The sequence below is a fragment of the Cervus canadensis genome, chromosome 1 (assembly GCF_019320065.1).
Source record: "Cervus canadensis isolate Bull #8, Minnesota chromosome 1, ASM1932006v1, whole genome shotgun sequence".
NCBI lineage: Eukaryota > Metazoa > Chordata > Mammalia > Artiodactyla > Cervidae > Cervus > Cervus canadensis.
In genome coordinates this window covers 25071413-25089869 of record NC_057386.1, presented here as the reverse complement: position 1 = coordinate 25089869, position 18457 = coordinate 25071413, and the positions used below count along the sequence as shown (strand labels likewise).

Here is an 18457-nt window from a genome sequence, read left to right as displayed (position 1 = left end):
TACCTTAAGTGATTTAAGCGTATATGAATACTTTTGGTCAAAGATGTTAAATGAAACCTCCAATGCTCCTTGGCTTCTCTTCTGTTTTATTCAGCAATAGTAATTGCATTGTAATACTAACTAGAACATGGTTAAACTGATAAAATTGTTTCCCAAAGTTCCTTAAAATTGTCTTTAGTTGATAAATAAGTTCATTTCTATAACTCATTATTCATTTTACAATTACTGTGTTATTGTAAAACTCCCTGGTCTTTGTAATCATTATGCATGTACTCAGTTTTAGATTACTTTTTTCAAATTTTAATAGTTTAAAAAAGATAATCCCCCACAGTTGGTCCTTTATCTTGATATCTCATTCTTTAACTTTATTTCCAGTGATTCTTTTCTCCATTCACTTTTGTCACTTATCCCCCATGGCCACATTCTAGAACTTGTGAATCATATATTCATTCATCCTATTCTTGAGATTTTCTTTAATTTTCTTACTGTTGATTAAATTTTATTTTTTCAATTTCACTATTTTAACTAACTTCTTTCTGTTATCTTTTGAACATGTTCTGGTCTTTACCATTTTATAAAACTACTGCCCTCTTCTGACTCTGTATCTTTAGTACCCTTCCACCAGATGACTCTCCTCCCGTTTCCAGCCATGGTTTTTTGCAGCAATATCAGTGAGGCAGGTGTCTATTATGTGCCTGGCACTATTCTAGATTGACATACCAGTGAACAAAACAGACTTCTTGAAAGTGTGTCTACTTTTAACAGGCAGGATTTCCCTATCCTCACTTGCACCTCGTGTGACTGCAGTCTGTCATTCTGCCCCACACTAACCTTCCCAGAAATAGCCTTCTTGTTTGCTATCTCCAGCAGTTCCTTCTCAGTTATTTCACATGACTTCTCAAATAGCAGTTGTCTTTAAACAGCTTTGCTATGGGTTCTGTCCTATCAGAGTTCTCTGTATTCTTTCCTGCCTCTGATGATTTCTTTTCAGTCTTTGCAGGATCCTTTCTCTGCCCAGCTTTCAGATGTTCCTAGTCCAGGCTTGTTTCCATGTTTGGGATGTCTTATTTGCTCTTGTTTTTTCTGGGTTTTCATGGCTCATTGCTCCAAACTTTTTCTCTCCATCTAAGATTTTTTCCTATAGCACCAGACTATTACTTCCAAACAGCACTCTAGACCACTTCTAAGATGATTTGTAGAGCTTTGTAGTTAAAACTCAGTTCATCAACATCTTTATGTCCCCCAAGGCTGTTCTTATATCAACATGTATCAATTCATTTCTCCATCCTAAATCTCTCTCACTTCCCTCAAAACCAATCATGAGGATTTTTTGCCTCCTTCCTTAAAAAAAAAAAGAAAGTCTATGTATCTGTTTCTGTATCTCCTTCTTGCCTCTAACTAAATGGCATGCCCTCCTCTATGAGTTCTGCCTCAATCCCCTTGTTAAATCTCAGTTGTTTGGAAGCCTTCCCATAGCACTACATTTATTATGCAACTCTTCATAATACTTTATTGTAGTTTTTTAATGTGCCTGCCTCCCTGACTAGACTATAAGCTCAGTATGGCCTAGACAATTATATCTTTTGCTCACTGTTGAGTCTTTGGCATATGGCACAGCAACTGAGTGAGTGGACTGTTAAATAGTTCTAACAGTTTTGTTTCACCTCTAAACCTATACTTCTTTAATTTTTGAAGTTAAAATTCCTTTACAGGAGAATTTGTAAGAGAGGAGTGTACTTTTGGAAAAATGCACATACAGAAATAAATAAAATTGTGCATACTTCCTCAAGGAAGCAACAGATAATCTGGAATCCCATCTATAAACCTAACTTGCAAATCAGTGCTAAAATCCAAATGAGATGTGTTTTATTTTTAAAACTATCAGGCAGTTTTTTGCTTGTTTTAATAGGGTAAGTTTTCCAAATATGTTACACCTAAGTTTATGCTTAGTTGAAGACATTTATAGAAGTATGGCCACTTCAAGTTACATTTTTCATATAGTCATCATTTTTATCAGTACATTTCAAAGTGAAAATTTTGGACAATGGTATTGGTTATGCATTAAATTTATATGGTAGATTTTAGAAGAATTCTTCACTGAGAATGTGTAAACTCTGGAAACTATATTATAGGATGATTTCCATAGAGCACATATTTCAAAAATATTCCTGTTTATGATATTTATACTTTATTATGTTTGGTTTCTCTACATCTTTTCAATTTTATTGGCTCCTTTCTCTCATTTTGAAATAAATGAGTATGGATCTTGCTTTCTGAAAACAATCTAATTAAGATTCTCATTCATTTTTTTGCTTGGGCTGCTTCCCCAGGGGAATATTCTGGTGTGTATGCTTTTAAAATACTTTAATGTTACAGCTTTTTAAGCTAGGTGGTCTTCGCTGCTTTTCTCATTAATGCTTTCTCATTTTTTTTCTGCTCAACTGTATTTTCCCCACATATATTTTTCAGCTTTTATGCTTATCTCCCTATGTGCTTGAGAGTTTAGCAGTCATTATATAAACTTTTTCACCCAACCTCAACCCTATTTCTTTTGACTCTATAGCTTTATTAACATTAGTGTTTAAAGCAAATATTTCAACATATCTTGTCAAATTCATTTTTAAATTGGAATTTGGAAACTGTTTTAGTTTGTGTTTAGTTTCAGCTTTTGGATAACATGTAGATGATTAAATAAGCTACTGTTTCTGGTATTTATTCTTCATGGTGGAAGTACCTTGTTCTTTGAGAATATCTGAGATAATTATAATACAGACAATATAGGAGTCCATAAGTGAGCAGAGAACTTCTAGCATTCCCCAGGTTGGTTGAGTTTTAAATTATCTTTTAGTTATTTGAAATATTACCTGTTTTTTAAAATAAAGAGACATGTTAGCTCTTTTAGTTTTTTGTTGTTTTCTTTAGAAATGTTTCCTTTTTTAGGTGGATTATGAATATTATTTCTTCCACTGTATGTAATTTTCCAATATTAGCTTATGAAACATGGAATGGTTGGTGTTTTGCTTTGCTTTGTTTTTGTAACTTTTTGAGGTATGTTCCCTAGTGTTGTTTAATTTCTTCAGTTTCTTACAAGTCGCAAACTAAATAGCTTTCTTCTCCCTGAAGATCACTACGTTGGATCTTGCACTGAATATTCTACCACCCACCTTATAGTACTCATTAAGTTATTAAGCAAGGTTCTATAAATTGACAAGTAAACATTGTTTCAAAGAGGGCACTTTGAAGAAACCTTTATATTATTGATCTGGAATTTTCATTCTAATTAAATTCAAGTTTATTTTGTAAAAGAATTAGTAACATATCAGAGCATCCTTATGAATGAAGGAAATCATCTTAATTTCTGTCTTTTCCAAATCATTATGCATTAAATCATAACATTGTGATTTCAAATGTCTTTCATATCATGCATAAAACTTGTTGGATTAAGTGTCTATTTTCATGCTGTTTCTCACATGAAACATCTCTTGTTCTTTGTTTTTGCTTTACATGGAATGCATGGGCTTTAAGACCATAATTTCTTTGGTAAGGTTTCATCTGTGTTGGGGTTCTGTTTCTTGTTTCTGCCTGTTCTATATTAATAAGACCTAATTTTTAGGCAAAAGCCTACAATATCAAGTGTGATTTAGAAATGATTTTTCATCCATATTAATGCTATTCTTTTTTCCCCACTAAATACTGTTACTTTTAAAAATATTTGGCAGAAAAGTCTTCACTGTTTTTGGAATATTATCTAGGAGAAGCAAAATACAGACTTAAGAAAACCTTTAGCTTTGTTCTGTGGTAGATAATTATAATTTTATAATGTATGCAAGTAAACATAAAAATGAAATTATAGACAAAATGAGATTATTGAGGGACAGATAAAATGTTAAAATAAAATTTGTGACTATAGCTTGTTTTAAGTCTATATATATAGTTTTAATAAATTTATTTTCAAAGTTTTTATCTTTTTTCTTTGATAGGAATGGGTCGTGAAGTTGAAAATCTTATATTGGAAAATACACAACTGTTGGAAACCAAGTAAGTATATACAGAATTTAACAGGCAACAAGAGATACTGAATTTTCTTCTCATCCATATCAGTGTCACATCTAAATTAAACACAGTATAAATGCAGACTTACTACCCTATCTCCTCCCCTTCTCTGTGTATGACCCTGTGCGTACACATGTGCACAAGCAGATAGTTAATGGTACCTAATTGCACTAATAGATAGGTTTCATTGCTCTGGGTTGTTTTTTTTTTTTTTTTTTTTCCATAAACAGATTTTGATCTCCTTTTACCCTGCAAGTATCCATGCCTTTCTCTTAATCTTCTGAATGTGTCCTGTGTAGTATCGTTTCAAAACTTAGTAAGAATAATGCCCTTATGGATACTATAAATTTAATCTTAATTCTGGCTTTTAATAATTTAGTGGTCTGCCTTGCCTTATCTATTTATTCTTTGGTAAGTGAGAAAAGTAGAAACAGGCCATTACTTTGTCGGCTTTTTTTTTTAAGCCTGCAGACAACATCAGATAGAGTATCTTTGAAGCATCCAGTTACTATTTAGCTTTTTGATTGTAGTTACTTTAGTCTACAAGAGAAATAAGCTTAAAGATAGAATATTTATTTATAATGGTGCTCTTTAAATATGTGTATCTCAGAAATGCCTTGAATGTAGTGAAGAATGACTTGATAGCAAAAGTAGATGAACTTACCTGTGAGAAAGATGTGCTGCAAGGGGAGCTGGAGGCTGTGAAACAAGCCAAGCTGAAGCTGGAGGAAAAGAACAAAGAATTGGAAGAAGAGCTTAGGAAGTAAGTTTTTACCATGTTGTTCTAAACCACACAAGCATTGCTAGTATACCACCAGGATTATAATAAGACTGCTACCTTTAGTCCTCTCAAGTCACAAAGGGCACAGAACTGCCTGGGATAAGGTTAAGTGCCTGGCTGATTGCCTCTACTCTGAACAGACCCTCCCATTTATTGACTATTATAATTTTTTGTGTATGTCATGATTGTGAAAGAAGTTAGACTGTTCAGATGTTGCTAATCAGGAAAGTGTAAACATTCATTAGTTTCCTTTACCCAGCTTTCTTTAATACCTGGTTTTCTGACAACAATGCTATAATAATGTTCCCTTAAGTGAAAGCAGCTAAATACTTTGTTTGGAAAAAGAAAAATAATCATTTAACGGTAGTTAAAATTTTTGACCTATTCTCTATTCTTTAAAAAGTTGAAGTCAACTTGAATAACATGTTTCGTTTTTTTCCCCCCCTCTAGAGCTCGTGCAGAAGTTGAAGATGCAAAGCAAAAAGCAAAAGATGATGATGATGTAGGTTTATAATTTTGAACTTGTTTTTCTTACTTTGCCACATTCTGGTATTTTGGGGAAATATTGTTAATTAAGCTTTGGATATATCACTTTAAAGATGAGGTTCGGTTCAGTCACTCAGTTGTGTCCAACTCCTTGCGACTCCATGGACTGCAGCGTGCCAGGCCTGCCTGTCCATCACCAACTCCCGGAGTTTACTCAAACTCATGTCCATTGAGTTGGTAGTGCCATCCAACCATCTCATCCTCTGTCATCCCCTTCTCCTCCTGCCTTCAGTCTTTCCCAGCATCAGGGTCTTTTCAAATGAGTCAGTTCTTTGCATCAGGTGGCCAAAGTATTGGAGTTTCAGCTTCAGCATCAGTCCTTCCAATGAACATTCAGGACTGATTTCCTTTAGGATGGACTGGTTGGATCTCCTTGCAGTCCAAGGGACTCTCAAGAGTCTTCTCCAACACCACAGTTCAAAGCCATCAATTCTTCCGTGCTCAGCTTTCTTTATAGTCCAACTCTCACATCCATACATGACTACTGGAAAAACCATAGCTTTGACTATGTGGACTTTTGTTGGCAAAGTAGTGTCTCTGCTTTTTAATATGCTGTCTAGGTTGGTCATAACTTTTCTTCCAAGGAGCAAGCATCTTTTTATTTCATGGCTGCAGTCACCATCTGCAGTGATTTTGGAGCCCCCCCCCCGCCCCCCAAATAAAGTCTGTCTCTGTTTCCATTGTTTCCCCATCTATTTGCCATGAAGTGATGGGACCAGGTGCCATGATCTTAGTTTCTAAATGTTGAGAGTTAAGTCAACTTTGTCACTCTCCTCTTTCACTTTCATCAAAAGGCTCTTTAGTTCTTCTTCATTTTCTGCCATAAGGGTGGTGTCAAAAAGTCAAAATCACATTTACGATCATGAATAGGATAGCTCATGCTCCTGTGTACTGTCCAGATGGTAAGCTCCCTAGCTCTACGCCTGTTGTCAGTTTTCCTCTGGCTTTGTGCTCTCACTGTGTCTGCATGTTTAAGCTCAGGAGCCAGCGGGAGAATTCTGGAGTCTTTTTGTTTGCTGTTTGTTTTGTTTCCGCTTTTAACTTAGAAATACATGAAAGCTTTAGTAATAAAAAATCTAATGGTATTAAACATAAAAAGAAGTCTATCAACTTTATAAGCAATTAGCCTATGTTGTTTTCAACATATAAAAACAAAAGAATAAATATGAACTTCTTGCCAGTGTTAGCATATTAGTTATTCTGTTGGTAACTAGGTTATCATCCCTATAATAGGTGTTTGCTGCTTAAGTATCAGACTTGAGATATATGGATGTCCTGATCAGGATGACTATTTGGTGCCCGTCAATCTCTTATTTGTGCTTTTATATGATATTTGATACATTTAAAATATATGCTGTATATGTAGGTTATGAGTAATAACATTAACATTATAATAAATTAACATTATGAACCCACTGTTTAAGAACTAGGACATTATCAAACATTGAAGCTATGCTATGCTTTTCCCTCTGGAGGATACTACTGTCCTGTACTTATCATTTTATTAACTTGAAAGAAAAATCATTTTATCATATCACACATGTATATATAAGCTATGGTTTAATTTTCATTTTTTGTGTGTTTTATATGTATTTAGTCTTGGAGACTTGCTTCTTTTTTCAGTATTATGTTTTTTATATTTACCCTATTTGTATATTGGTATATATTTCATTCATGTTCACTGTTTTATAATATCCCATTATATAAATGTACTATAATTTATGTATTTGTTTTTCTGTAAATGAATATTTTGGTTATTTTCAGCTTTTTAGTACTACAAACAGTGCTGTTATGAACATTGCTCTAAGAGTCTCCTGATCTTTCCAGAGTGTATAGTAGTGGGATTGCTGTGTTGCAAACTCAAAATCCTTTATTTGTTGTTTGACTTTTCTTTTTAAAAGGAGAGGTCAGGTTCTGTGGCAGGAGGATGAAGGGGGAAACTACTGAAGGCTGAGCTCAGCTCTTATCTTACTGTCCCTTGCCTTTCAGCTTTGATTCAAAATGTGCATACTCCACTTAGCAAAACAAAAGCCCAATAGTTAATCCAACCTTCCTTTCCACGAGAGCCTTTGGAAAGAAATCAGCAGTAGAAGGAAGTTTGAACAACTCCCTTTGGGATCTGACCATACTCATATTCCTTATCTTCCTTAATAATAATTCTGGTTAATACAGTTATCTCCATCTTATATTTATTTTATATTTCTTTTGGTGTTTTAGTGACTCCCAGCATTGTGTACCTTGATAACTAGCCAACAGGTTTTTATGCTTTTTGTAAGTTAATAAATTAAAATTAAGGAGTGTTAAAAGCTTAAAAATTTTACCGAAGTCTGAGTTATAAGACCAAAACAGATACAGGCTCCCAGAGTGATCGGCAGTCTTCTTTTCGTTATAGAGTGATATTCCCACAGCCCAAAGGAAGCGGTTTACTAGAGTAGAAATGGCCCGAGTTCTAATGGAGAGAAACCAATATAAAGAGAGATTGATGGAGCTTCAGGAAGCTGTTCGATGGACAGAGATGATTCGGTTTGTATGAGAAGTACCTCTGGTGTTTTTCTACTTAATTTATTGTTTACTAGGTTTCTGATTGTTTACTAATATTCATTTCTATGTTCACAACTGGAGTCCTCCTTGGGGATCCAAGCCCTTGCTCTGTTTACTAGGAAAGGTCTAAAGAAACACTGGCAATTAGAATGTGATGGAAGTGGGTGCCTTTTGGGCCAGTAAAGCTTCTTGGAGGATATTCCCACAACCTCTCAAAGGCAGTTGAGTAGTCTGTCGATGAAAATAATCAATAAACAATCTATAATTGAAATGGAAGAGTTTTTTTGGTGCCAAATGGAGGACTGTAGCCTGGGAGAGAGCCTCTCTGATAACTGACAGATGTGTGGTTTTCAGCACAGTTTTATATCTTGTCAGAACAAGCAAAATCAAACAAGTCAGGGAAACATTTCCTTCAGGGTTTCTGAAACACCAGATCAGCATGTACACAGTGAGGCAGTATGGCCTTGCCACCTGGAAAGGGAGTCTTATTGTCAAAAGACTGAGTATCAGCATTGGGGTCCCAGGAAGGGAGGCATTTCACCTTTTATTTTTTTAACATAGACATTCTTTACTTCTGGTCAGTGCACCCTTTTCTTTAATAATTAAAGCATATGTATAATGTATGTTTGATAGTCCACAAATAGGCGTTTAAGTTAGCATAACATTTCAATTAAAGGATGTATAAGCCAGAATACTTCTCCATACCTCAATATGTGAACATTTCTTTCATCAGTCGTTTTTTAAAAGAATATAGAAACTGATACTACTTTTGCAATAATGTCAGGAAGAGATAAAATTTTCATTTTCAACATAAGAAACAAAATCATTCTTACTCGGTGTCGTCCTGTAAAATTGTCCTGATTTTTTTTCTCCTTTCTGGCTAGTCTTGTATAAAAGCAACCTTCCATTGACACCTTTGTCAGTTGGATCTTACTTATTAATGCTGCCATCTAATGGTCATATCCTCAGTAACAGTGTTTGTTACTTCAGTTTTAAGGAGTTCATGAAAAGTGTGTAACCTAATTGCCCCCTAATTTGCCCATATTTTTCAGTTTGATTGGTCACATCAGATTTACCAGTAACAGTACACACTGACACATTGTTTTAAACTTTATGAAAGTATTTTCTAACCACCACTTTTACTTCCTTATGATTATATCCTTTACTTAATAGTAATGAATGAAACATTTTATATAGCACATTTACAATTCTCAGAAGTTGTAATTGCTTATAACTGCTACGAAGGAAGAAGATAAGTACTGTCTTGTTTTTGTCGCTAAGTCATACCTGACTCTTGCAGTCCTGTGGACTGTAGCCCGCCAGGCTCCTCTCTCTCTGGGATTTTCCAGGCAAGAATACTGGAGTGGGTTGCCATTTCCTTCTCCAGGGGATCTTCCCTAACCCAGGGATTGAACCCACGTCTCCTGCATTGGCAAGTGGATTCTTTACCACTGAGCCACCAGGGAAGCCTAATCTGATTAGTATCTTAATCTTTATTTATTGGACAAAGAAACCAATATACTAACAAATATGTTAGTATGTTAGAATAACAAATATGTTCTTAAAAACCTGCTTTTAATAAAGAGATTTTGAATAAACAATAAGTAAATAGTTTAACAACTGAGACATATAGTCAGGCTCTACTTTTTATTACTATTTTTAATTTTCACAGCCAAGTGGTAGTCAACAAGTGAAAAAAAAATGGTGACTTTTAACTTTCTCCATTGAATTAAAAGATGTTTTAAAATTAGTCCCAAAAAAGAAAAAAACAGAAAAGGGAGCTCTGACAGTGATGGCAAAATCCTTACAGCCATACTGAATCAGTTTGCAGTGCTCTTTTTTTAAAAAAAATTTGCCTAATTACCTAATCAATCCAGTTTATTTTCTTTCCTGGTCAGCTTTTCAGCGATGAAAAAATTTTAGTCCTATGAAAAATGACCCATTAGAACAATAGAGTTACAAGCTAGTTTTTGAGAACTGGAAATATAAGACAAACAATATCTTTATGTAGAGACAGAGATTTATAATGCAATGTTTTAATATTATTTTGATGCAAATGTAATTACAGTTTCAGACTGTGAATTTTAAATCATTATAACTAAGCTCAAACACATCTTTATTAATCAAAATAGGAACCATTACAGTCAACACATTTTTGCCAATGAAAAATAAGTTTGTTTATTCCTGTAGTGTAAAAATCTGTACTTCGGGATTCAGCTAACTCTGGGAAAGCATTTTCCGCATCCTGCTGGTTGTGGAAGCACTTTCCCTGCAAAAAGTTGTCAAGATGCGTGAAGTGGTAGTTGGTTTGCCAGAGATCAGATGAATATGGCGGATGATACTAAACTTCAGTTTGTTCAACTTTTGAGGCATTGGTTGTGTGACATGCCGTCAGGCATTATCATGGAGAAGAATTGGGCCCTTTTGGTTGACCAATACTGGCTGCAGGTGTTGCAATATTTGGTGCATCTCACTGATTTGCTGAGCATACTTCTCAGATGTAATGGTTTTGCCAGGATTCAGAAAGCTGTAATGGATCACCCTGGCAGCAAACCACCAAATAGTGACCATGACCTTTTCTTTTGGTGCAAGTTTGATTTTGGGAAGTGCTTTGGAGCTTCTTCTCAGTCCAGTCACTGAGCTGGTCCGCTGCCAGTTGTCATATAAAATCTACTTTTCGTCACAAGTCAATCCCATCGAGAAATAGTTCATCGTTGTTGCATAGGATGAGAAGACAACACTTCAGAATGACCATGTTTTTGATTTTTGGCCAGCTCATGTTGTACCCACTTACCGAGCTTTTTCACCTTTCCAGTGTGTGTCAAATGCCAGATGACCATAGAATGGTTGACGTTGAGTTCTTCAGCAACTTCTCATGTACTTGTAAGAGAATCAGCTCAGTGATTGCTCTCAGTTGGTCGTTGTCAGCTTCTGATGGCCAGCCACTATGCTGCTCATCTTCAAGGCTCTTGTCTCCTTTGCAAAACTTCTTGAACTACCACTGCACTGTGTATTCATTAGCAGTTCCTGGGCCAAATGTGTTGTTGATGTTACGAGTTGTCTCCGCTGCTTTACGACCCATTTTGAACTCGAACAAAAAAATCACTTGAATTTGCTTTTTGTCTAACATCATTTCCCTAGTCTAAAATAAATATGAGATAAACAGCTAGTAAAAAGTCATTAACAAAAAAGCATAAAGCAAGAAATACACATTAAAATGATGTATAACATGACCACATTTATTTAAGAATGTATTCCAATATCAAACAGCAAGTTTCAACAATGAAACCCTGCAATTACTTTTGTACCAACCTAATAAAAAGGAAAGTTGGAGGATAGCTCATCAATAAAAAATTTAAACATTAACATTCAGGCTTGTTGGTTGTCTGTCCTGCACAGATAGCAATTTTTTCTCGATCAGTACTCTGAGCTCTTGAGGAAGGGATGGAATTTCAATATTATTAGTTGTGTTGGCCTTAACAGACTGACTGACACATATAGATCAAAGTAATTTTTTTATTAAACTTGTTGATTCTCCATGTATTTCATGAGCTTCTTGGGTCCCTGGTTGTTTAGATAGAAAGCTAGACCATTTCACTGATGACACATTCATTTCATCTCTCCCTCCTTCTCTTTCCTTTTCCCTTTCCATGTAGTGCGTCAAGAGAAAATCCAGCCATGCAGGAGAAGAAAAGGTCAAGCATTTGGCAGTTGTAAGTATCTAAAATCACATGAAGACATTAGATAGCAGCACTTTGAGACAAAGAAGATTAGAATCAATCTGTTTTCACAAATGATTTCTTTCTTCTTAGTTTCCTTTTTAATTTCAGGGTATATAGCTAAACTAAACTTTTTCTTTTTGGTATGTAGTATGCCAACTCGGTAAGGCTGTTCTTGAGGACAAAAAAATTAGTGTTATCGTAAGCTGCATCATGTTGGTTGTGCATTTGGTGGCATCCTCTGCTTAATTAAATAGAATAATGGGGAATTATTTTTAGAGTTGATGATTTCCTAGATCCCCATTAAATAAGTTACTGATTCATTAATTGTGTGATTTTAAGAAAATTTAGAGAGCGAAGATTAGAAATTTAGTGTTTGTGGGGTTTGAGTAGTGTGTTTATGTTTGTGCTTTGGACTTGAACTGTGTTTGTGCCAGAAGTACTATGCATTTATTGTGCTTAAAACTTACCCCTTTTTGAGGAATCTGCTATTTAATAGAAAAAGTTTTTTTTTCTTTTTGAGTGAATGTGAAAAATAGTTATTTATATTGAGGTCAGTAAGGAAATGTATAAGATGTGTGTTAAAATGGTAATATGTGTTCTAGTACTTTATTATTACTATTTTTAAAAGTTGCTTACTAAGCTTCTTTTCAAACCACACAGCTGTACCTTGCTGTTTAACAACCACTGGCTGGCTAAAGGAACTGTCTTATTTCTTCTTTATGAGAAAGTCTCTATACTCAAGAGCTTCTTCCTTTCATTACGAGAGTTACTAATTAAAGAACAGGGATTTGCCCTTCTAGGCAATGGTTTCTCTTTCCTGAATGTCTGAGTTTGGCTGTGAATTATTGCTGAGACTCCAGTGTGTTACTGCAAAAAGTCTTTTTGCTAGTTTCTAACTCATTGCCTTGTAAAAACTCTGGAATTTGTAAAGAATTATGGATTGGTCTTAAGCATGCGTGTGATACATACACACACCGCACACACACATTCTCTGTTACTTTTAGTTTCAGCCGACTTTTCAGCTCCTCAAGTAACACTACTAAGAAGCCCGAACCACCAGTTAATCTGAAGTACAATGCACCAACCTCTCATGTTACTCCTTCCGTCAAGAAAAGAAGCAGCACCTTATCTCAACTCCCTGGGGATAAGTCCAAAGCCTTTGATTTTCTTAGCGAAGAGTAAGTATTTTCCAGACTAATGGTTATGCTCTAAATAACAGTTTAGAATATTCTTGCCTCTCTTCAGATCAGTTATAAGGGTTCAGATGGAACTATAAATGGCTTCCCTAGTGGCTCAGAGAGTTAAGAATCTGCCTGAAATGCAGGAGACCCGGGTTTGATCCCTGGGTTGGGAAGATCCACTGGAGAAGGGAGTGGCTACCCACTCCAGTATTCTTGCCTAGGGAATTCCATGGAAAGAGTAGCCTGGTGGGCTATAGTCCATGGGTTGCAAAGAGTCTGACATGACTGAGTGACCAACACTTTTTGTTGTAAGAGGAAATTGGCTTCCCATCCTGACTTTGTTCCTCATTAGGTACGAACCTGGGAATGTTAACCTCTCAGAGCCCTGCCTATAAATGAGCATGATAGCCTACCTCAGAGGTGTTAGGATTCAATTATATATTATCTGTAAATTGACACAAAGGTAATTTTTTCTTGTTATTTCTATTTTAGCAGAAGAAGGGAGATAAGCTATTGTTATATTCACTTAATTAAAAAAGGAAATTTCTTTTTCTTTTAGAACTGAAGCTAGTTTAGCCTCACGCAGAGAACAAAAGAGAGAACAGTATCGTCAGGTAAAGGCACATGTTCAGAAGGAAGATGGTAGAGTGCAGGCTTTTGGCTGGAGTCTGCCTCAAAAGTACAAACAGGTAATGTTTGAATATGTTAAGAGCGTCTAGTGGGAAATACAGAGAGAGAGGAGTAGGCCTGGGCATGAAAGATTATAAATACATATCCCAGACCTACTGGTTTCAAGCAGCATGAATTTGGCACATGTTTAGAGAAGCATTAAGGACTGTGGTTTTGTTTTCAGGCTGTTTTCTAGAGCCTTACAGTTCAAAAGAAATGCCTCCGAGTTCTGTGAAGAGGGAGAGGGGTCAATATAGGAGGTGGTTGAGTATGGGACTTTGAGATAGCGTACTTTGTTTTAATATTGAAGATTTCATTTAAAAGAAAATTAGTATCGTTTAAACATTAAAAGAAGCCTTCCTCATGGAGCCTTTCAAACTGTTAACTTAAAACTCAATTCACGTCTTTCAAGAATATATTCCCTACCCCTCAAACACACACACAACACACACAGTCGAACCCACGTGTGTGTACTAACAGGTCTGTGAATTAGTGTATTTTTTCTGAGCTCCCTTATTTTCTCTAATTACCACTTGATTTTCTGCTCATTTTTCAAGTAAGAAAGACAAAGTTAACTTGAACTTGACTTCATAGAGTAAATATGTTATAGCAGTGCTTGCCCATGTCTCAGTGGTTCTGTAAGTTCACTTTTGATGAGACTTACCCAATGTGTCCTTCTCTCCCCTTCCCAATTATTAGGTAACCAATGGACAAGGGGAAAATAAGATGAAAAATTTACCTGTGCCTGTCTATCTCAGACCTCTAGATGAAAAAGATACATCAATGAAGGTAAATTAATCTTGAAATTAAAGGTAACATTACTTAAAGTCTTGATGGATTTTTTCTAAAACAGAAGGAGTTTAAATTCTACTTTTGTGGGCAAAATTTCTCATTTTGTCATTTTAGACTGAAATAGTTTGAATATTAGAGCCCTCTCTTTGTAATCATTACATCTATTAAGGAAATGTGAAAAGTTCTAAACATTTTTAGAGAGAAAATGAGTAATACCATCTTTTTTTTTTTTAACCCAAAAAAGCTGTGGTGTGCTGTTGGAGTCAATTTGTCCGGTGGGAAGACCAGAGATGGTGGTTCTGTTGTTGGAGCAAGTGTATTTTACAAGGATGTTGCTGGTTTGGAAGCAGAAGGCAGTAAACAGCGAAGTGCATCTCAGAATAGCTTAGACAAGTTAGATCAGGAACTTAAGGTAAGTGCTTGCATTGCATTTGCCCCAGTTTCTGAGACTAAGAGTTTAGCTCTTTGGTCTCAGACTTACTTCTAGGTCCAGCTTCTAATTGGGGTTACTATGCCCTTGATTACTCCTCATCCCTGCCCTCACTCTTAAGTCAGTTTTACTAGAGTATACTTTAGGTTCAATAAAGTATACTCTCAAAATAAGTACAGTTCAAAGAGTTTTGACAAATGTGTGAACACGTGTAACAACTATCACAGTCAAGATAGAGAACATTTTTTATCACTGATCTGCTTTAACTACTAGTTTTTCGTCTACTGATTATTGTTGAAAGGTGATTATACTCTCAGCCTTCTAAATAATCTGGAAGTGAACTTTAAATAGTAGTGTCCTTTAGTGTAATAGCACAGCCATATAAATATTTATGCACACATCTCATTTTAAACATTCATTTTCTTTGCTTTGCCTATGCAGGAACAACAGAAGGAGTTAAAAAATCAAGAAGAATTATCCAGTCTAGTCTGGATCTGTACCAGCACTCATTCAGCTACAAAAGTCATCATTATTGATGCTGTTCAACCAGGCAACATTCTAGACAGTTTCACCGTTTGTAACTCGCATGTTCTGTGTATATCAAGCGTACCAGGTAAGAGCAGTTCCTTTCTTTGCACCATCCACACCTCCTCACTGGTAGAAACTGATTGGTTACTGGAGATACAGTTATGCATCGCTTCTAGTTTGTGAAGGCGAAAAAGAAACTGAGTTCAAATGACTAAGGAGGATATTTTCAGATACTGTGAAAAAAAATAAAACAATGGAAATTTGAGAAGGGTGGAAAACAGAGGGCAAAGGGATATTTAAATGGATTAGTATGGAAAGGCCTTTTATAATTCCATATTAAATACTATATGATATTAAAACATTGGTTTAAAAATTAAAGGAAATTCCCTGATAGTCCAGTGGTTAAGACTTTGTGCTTCCACTGCAGGGGTATGGGTTCAATCCCTGGTTGGGGAACTAAGATCCGACATGCCACGCAGCACAGCAAAAAAAAAAAAGTTGATGTACAGCGTGAAATATTATTCAGCCATGTAAAGGAATGAGACTCTGATACGTTCCATAACATAGATTAACCTTAGAAACAACTCAGACACAAATATTGTATGATTCTACTTATCTGAGCTGTCTATTAATCTGAGCTGGCAAATTCATAAACAGAATTAAATTAGAGATTCCTGGGGTAAGGGTATGGCGATCAGAGAGTTATTTACTTGGTATAGGTATTCTACATGGAGTGACAGAAAAATGTTGGATGCAGATAGCTGTGATGGCTGCACAACATTGTAAATATAATTGATGCCTCTGAATTATACACTTAAAATGGTTAGTATGGCAGACTTTATGGAGTGGCTCAGATCATGAGCTCCTTATTGCAGAATTTATACTTAAAGAAAGTAGGGCAAACCAGTAGACTGTTCAGGTATGATGTAAATCAAATCCCTTATGATTATACAGTGGAGGTGACAAATGGATTCAAGGGATTAGATCTGATAGGGTGTCAGAAGAACTATGGATGGAGGTTTGTAACATTGTACAGGAGGCAGAGATCAAAACCAAAACCATCCCCAAGCAAAAGAAATGCAAAAAGGCAAAATGGTTGTCTGAGGAGGCCTTACAAATAGCTGAGAAAAGAAGAGATGTGAGAGGCAAAGGAGAAAAGGAAATATACCCATCTGAATGCAGAGTTCCAGAGAATAGCAAGGAGAGACAAGTGTTTTTCAGTGAACAATGCAAAAAAAATAGAGGAAAAAACAATAGAATGGGAAAGACTAGAGATCTCTTCAAGAAAGTTAGAGATACCAAGGGAACATTTCATGCAAAGATGGACACAATGAAGGGTAGAAAAATGGTAAGGACCTAACAGAAGCATAAGATACTAAGAGGAGGTGGCAGGAATACATAGAAGAACTATACAAAAAAGGTCTTAATGATCCAGATAACCATGATGGTGTGATCACTCACCTAGAGTCAGACATCCTGGAATGCGAAGTCAAGTGGGCCTTAAGAAGCATTACCCCGAACAAAGCTAGAGGAGGTGATGGAATTCCAGCTGAGCTATTTCAAATCCTAAAAGATGATGCTGTGAAAGTACTGCACTCAATATGTCAGCAAATCTGGAAAACTCAGCAGTGGCCACAGAACTGGAAAAGGTCAGTTTTCATTCCAGTCCCAGAGAGGGGCAATGCCAAAGAATGTTCAAACTATCATACAGTCGCCCTCATCTCACATGCTAGCAAGGTCATGCTCAAAATCCTTCAAGTTATGCTTCAACAGTATCTGAACTGAGAAATTTCAGATGTACAAGCTGGATTTAGAAAAGGCAGAGGGACCAGAGATCAAATTGCCAATATCCATTGGATCATAGAAAAAGCAAGGGAATTCCAAAAAAAAATCTACTTCTGCTTCATTGACTACGCTAAAGCCTTTGACTGTGTGGATCACAACAAACTGGAAAATCCTTCAAGAGATGGGAATACCAGACCACCTTACCTGCCTCCTGAGAAATCTGTATGCAAGTCAAGAAGCAACAGTTAGAACCAGACACAGAACCACAGACTGGTTAAAAAATGGGCAAGGAGTATGTCAAGGCTGTATATTGTCACCCTGCTTATTTAACTTTCATTCAGAGTATATCATGTGAAATACTGGCTGGATGAAGCACAACCTGGAACCAAGATTGCCGGGAGAAATATCAATAACCTCAGATATGCAGATGACACCACCCTTATGGCAGAAAGTGAAGATGAACTAAAAAAAGCCTCTTGATGAAAGTGAAAGAGGAGAGTGAAAAAGTTGGCTTAAAGCTTAACATTCAGAAAACTAAGATCATGGCATCTGGTCCCATCACTTCATGGCAAATGGGGGAAAAAATGGAAACAGTGACACTTACTTTCTTGGACTCCAAAATCACTGTGAACAGTGACTGCAGCCATGAAATTAAAAGACTCCCACTCCTTGGAAGGAAAGCTATAACAAACCTAGACAGTGTTTTAAAAAGCAGAGCCATCACTTTGCCAACAAAAGTCCATATAGTCAAAGCTGTGGTTTTTCCAATAGTTATGTATGGATGTTGAGAGTTGGACCATAAAGAAGGCTAAGTGCCAAAGAATTGATGCTTTTAAACTGTGGTGCTCGAGAAGACTCTTGAGAGTCTCTTGGACATCAGGGAGATCAAACCAGTCAATCCTAAAGGAAATCAACCCTGAATATTCACTGGTAGAACTGATGCTGAAGCTGAAGCTCCAATACTTTGGCCACTTGATGTAAAGAGCCAACTCATTGGTAAAGACCCTGTTGCTGGGAAAGATTGAAGGCAGGAGGAGAAGGGGATGACAAAGAATGAAATGTTTCGGTGGCATCACCAATTCAATGGACAGGAGTTTGAGCAGACTGTGGGAGTTAGTGAAGGTCAGGGAAGCCTGGTGTGCAGCAGTCATGGGGGAACAAAGAAGCAGATACAACTGAGTGACTGAGCAACAACATATGTATATTTTACTACAGTAAAATTTTTTAATGTGATATGGATAAGAATAGCTTTCTAAATAAAGAGAACTGAAAAGATTTTTTTTAATGTTAAATGCTTAGTTTTTAAGTGTGTTACTAATATCTTAATGCACTGTATACACCTAGGCTATATTAATTTTTAATAGTGGCAGAAATTCATATTTGAACTAGAAATAGTGATGATTAAAAAAATTTTTGCTGACTTGTCAGA

The 18457-nt window shown here is 36.0% G+C and overlaps 1 protein-coding gene across 8 annotated transcripts in view; it reads left to right on the top strand.

Annotated features, from left to right (window-relative positions):
- The window catches only part of SPAG9 (sperm associated antigen 9), a 154114-nt gene that overhangs the window by 113472 nt on the left and 22185 nt on the right, over positions 1-18457 (top strand). For 5 of the 8 annotated variants that reach the window (XM_043471930.1, XM_043471922.1, XM_043471912.1 and 2 more), the window contains 11 exons: positions 3981-4038; positions 4664-4816; positions 5285-5336; positions 7773-7903; positions 11578-11634; positions 11792-11803; positions 12648-12821; positions 13384-13513; positions 14193-14282; positions 14530-14697; positions 15157-15328. In XM_043471930.1, the coding sequence (XP_043327865.1) occupies positions 3981-4038; positions 4664-4816; positions 5285-5336; positions 7773-7903; positions 11578-11634; positions 11792-11803; positions 12648-12821; positions 13384-13513; positions 14193-14282; positions 14530-14697; positions 15157-15328 (1197 nt within the window). The remainder of the gene's footprint in view (positions 1-3980; positions 4039-4663; positions 4817-5284; positions 5337-7772; positions 7904-11577; positions 11635-11791; positions 11804-12647; positions 12822-13383; positions 13514-14192; positions 14283-14529; positions 14698-15156; positions 15329-18457) is intronic. The other 3 variants (XM_043471939.1, XM_043471902.1, XM_043471960.1) reach the window with 1 other exon arrangement.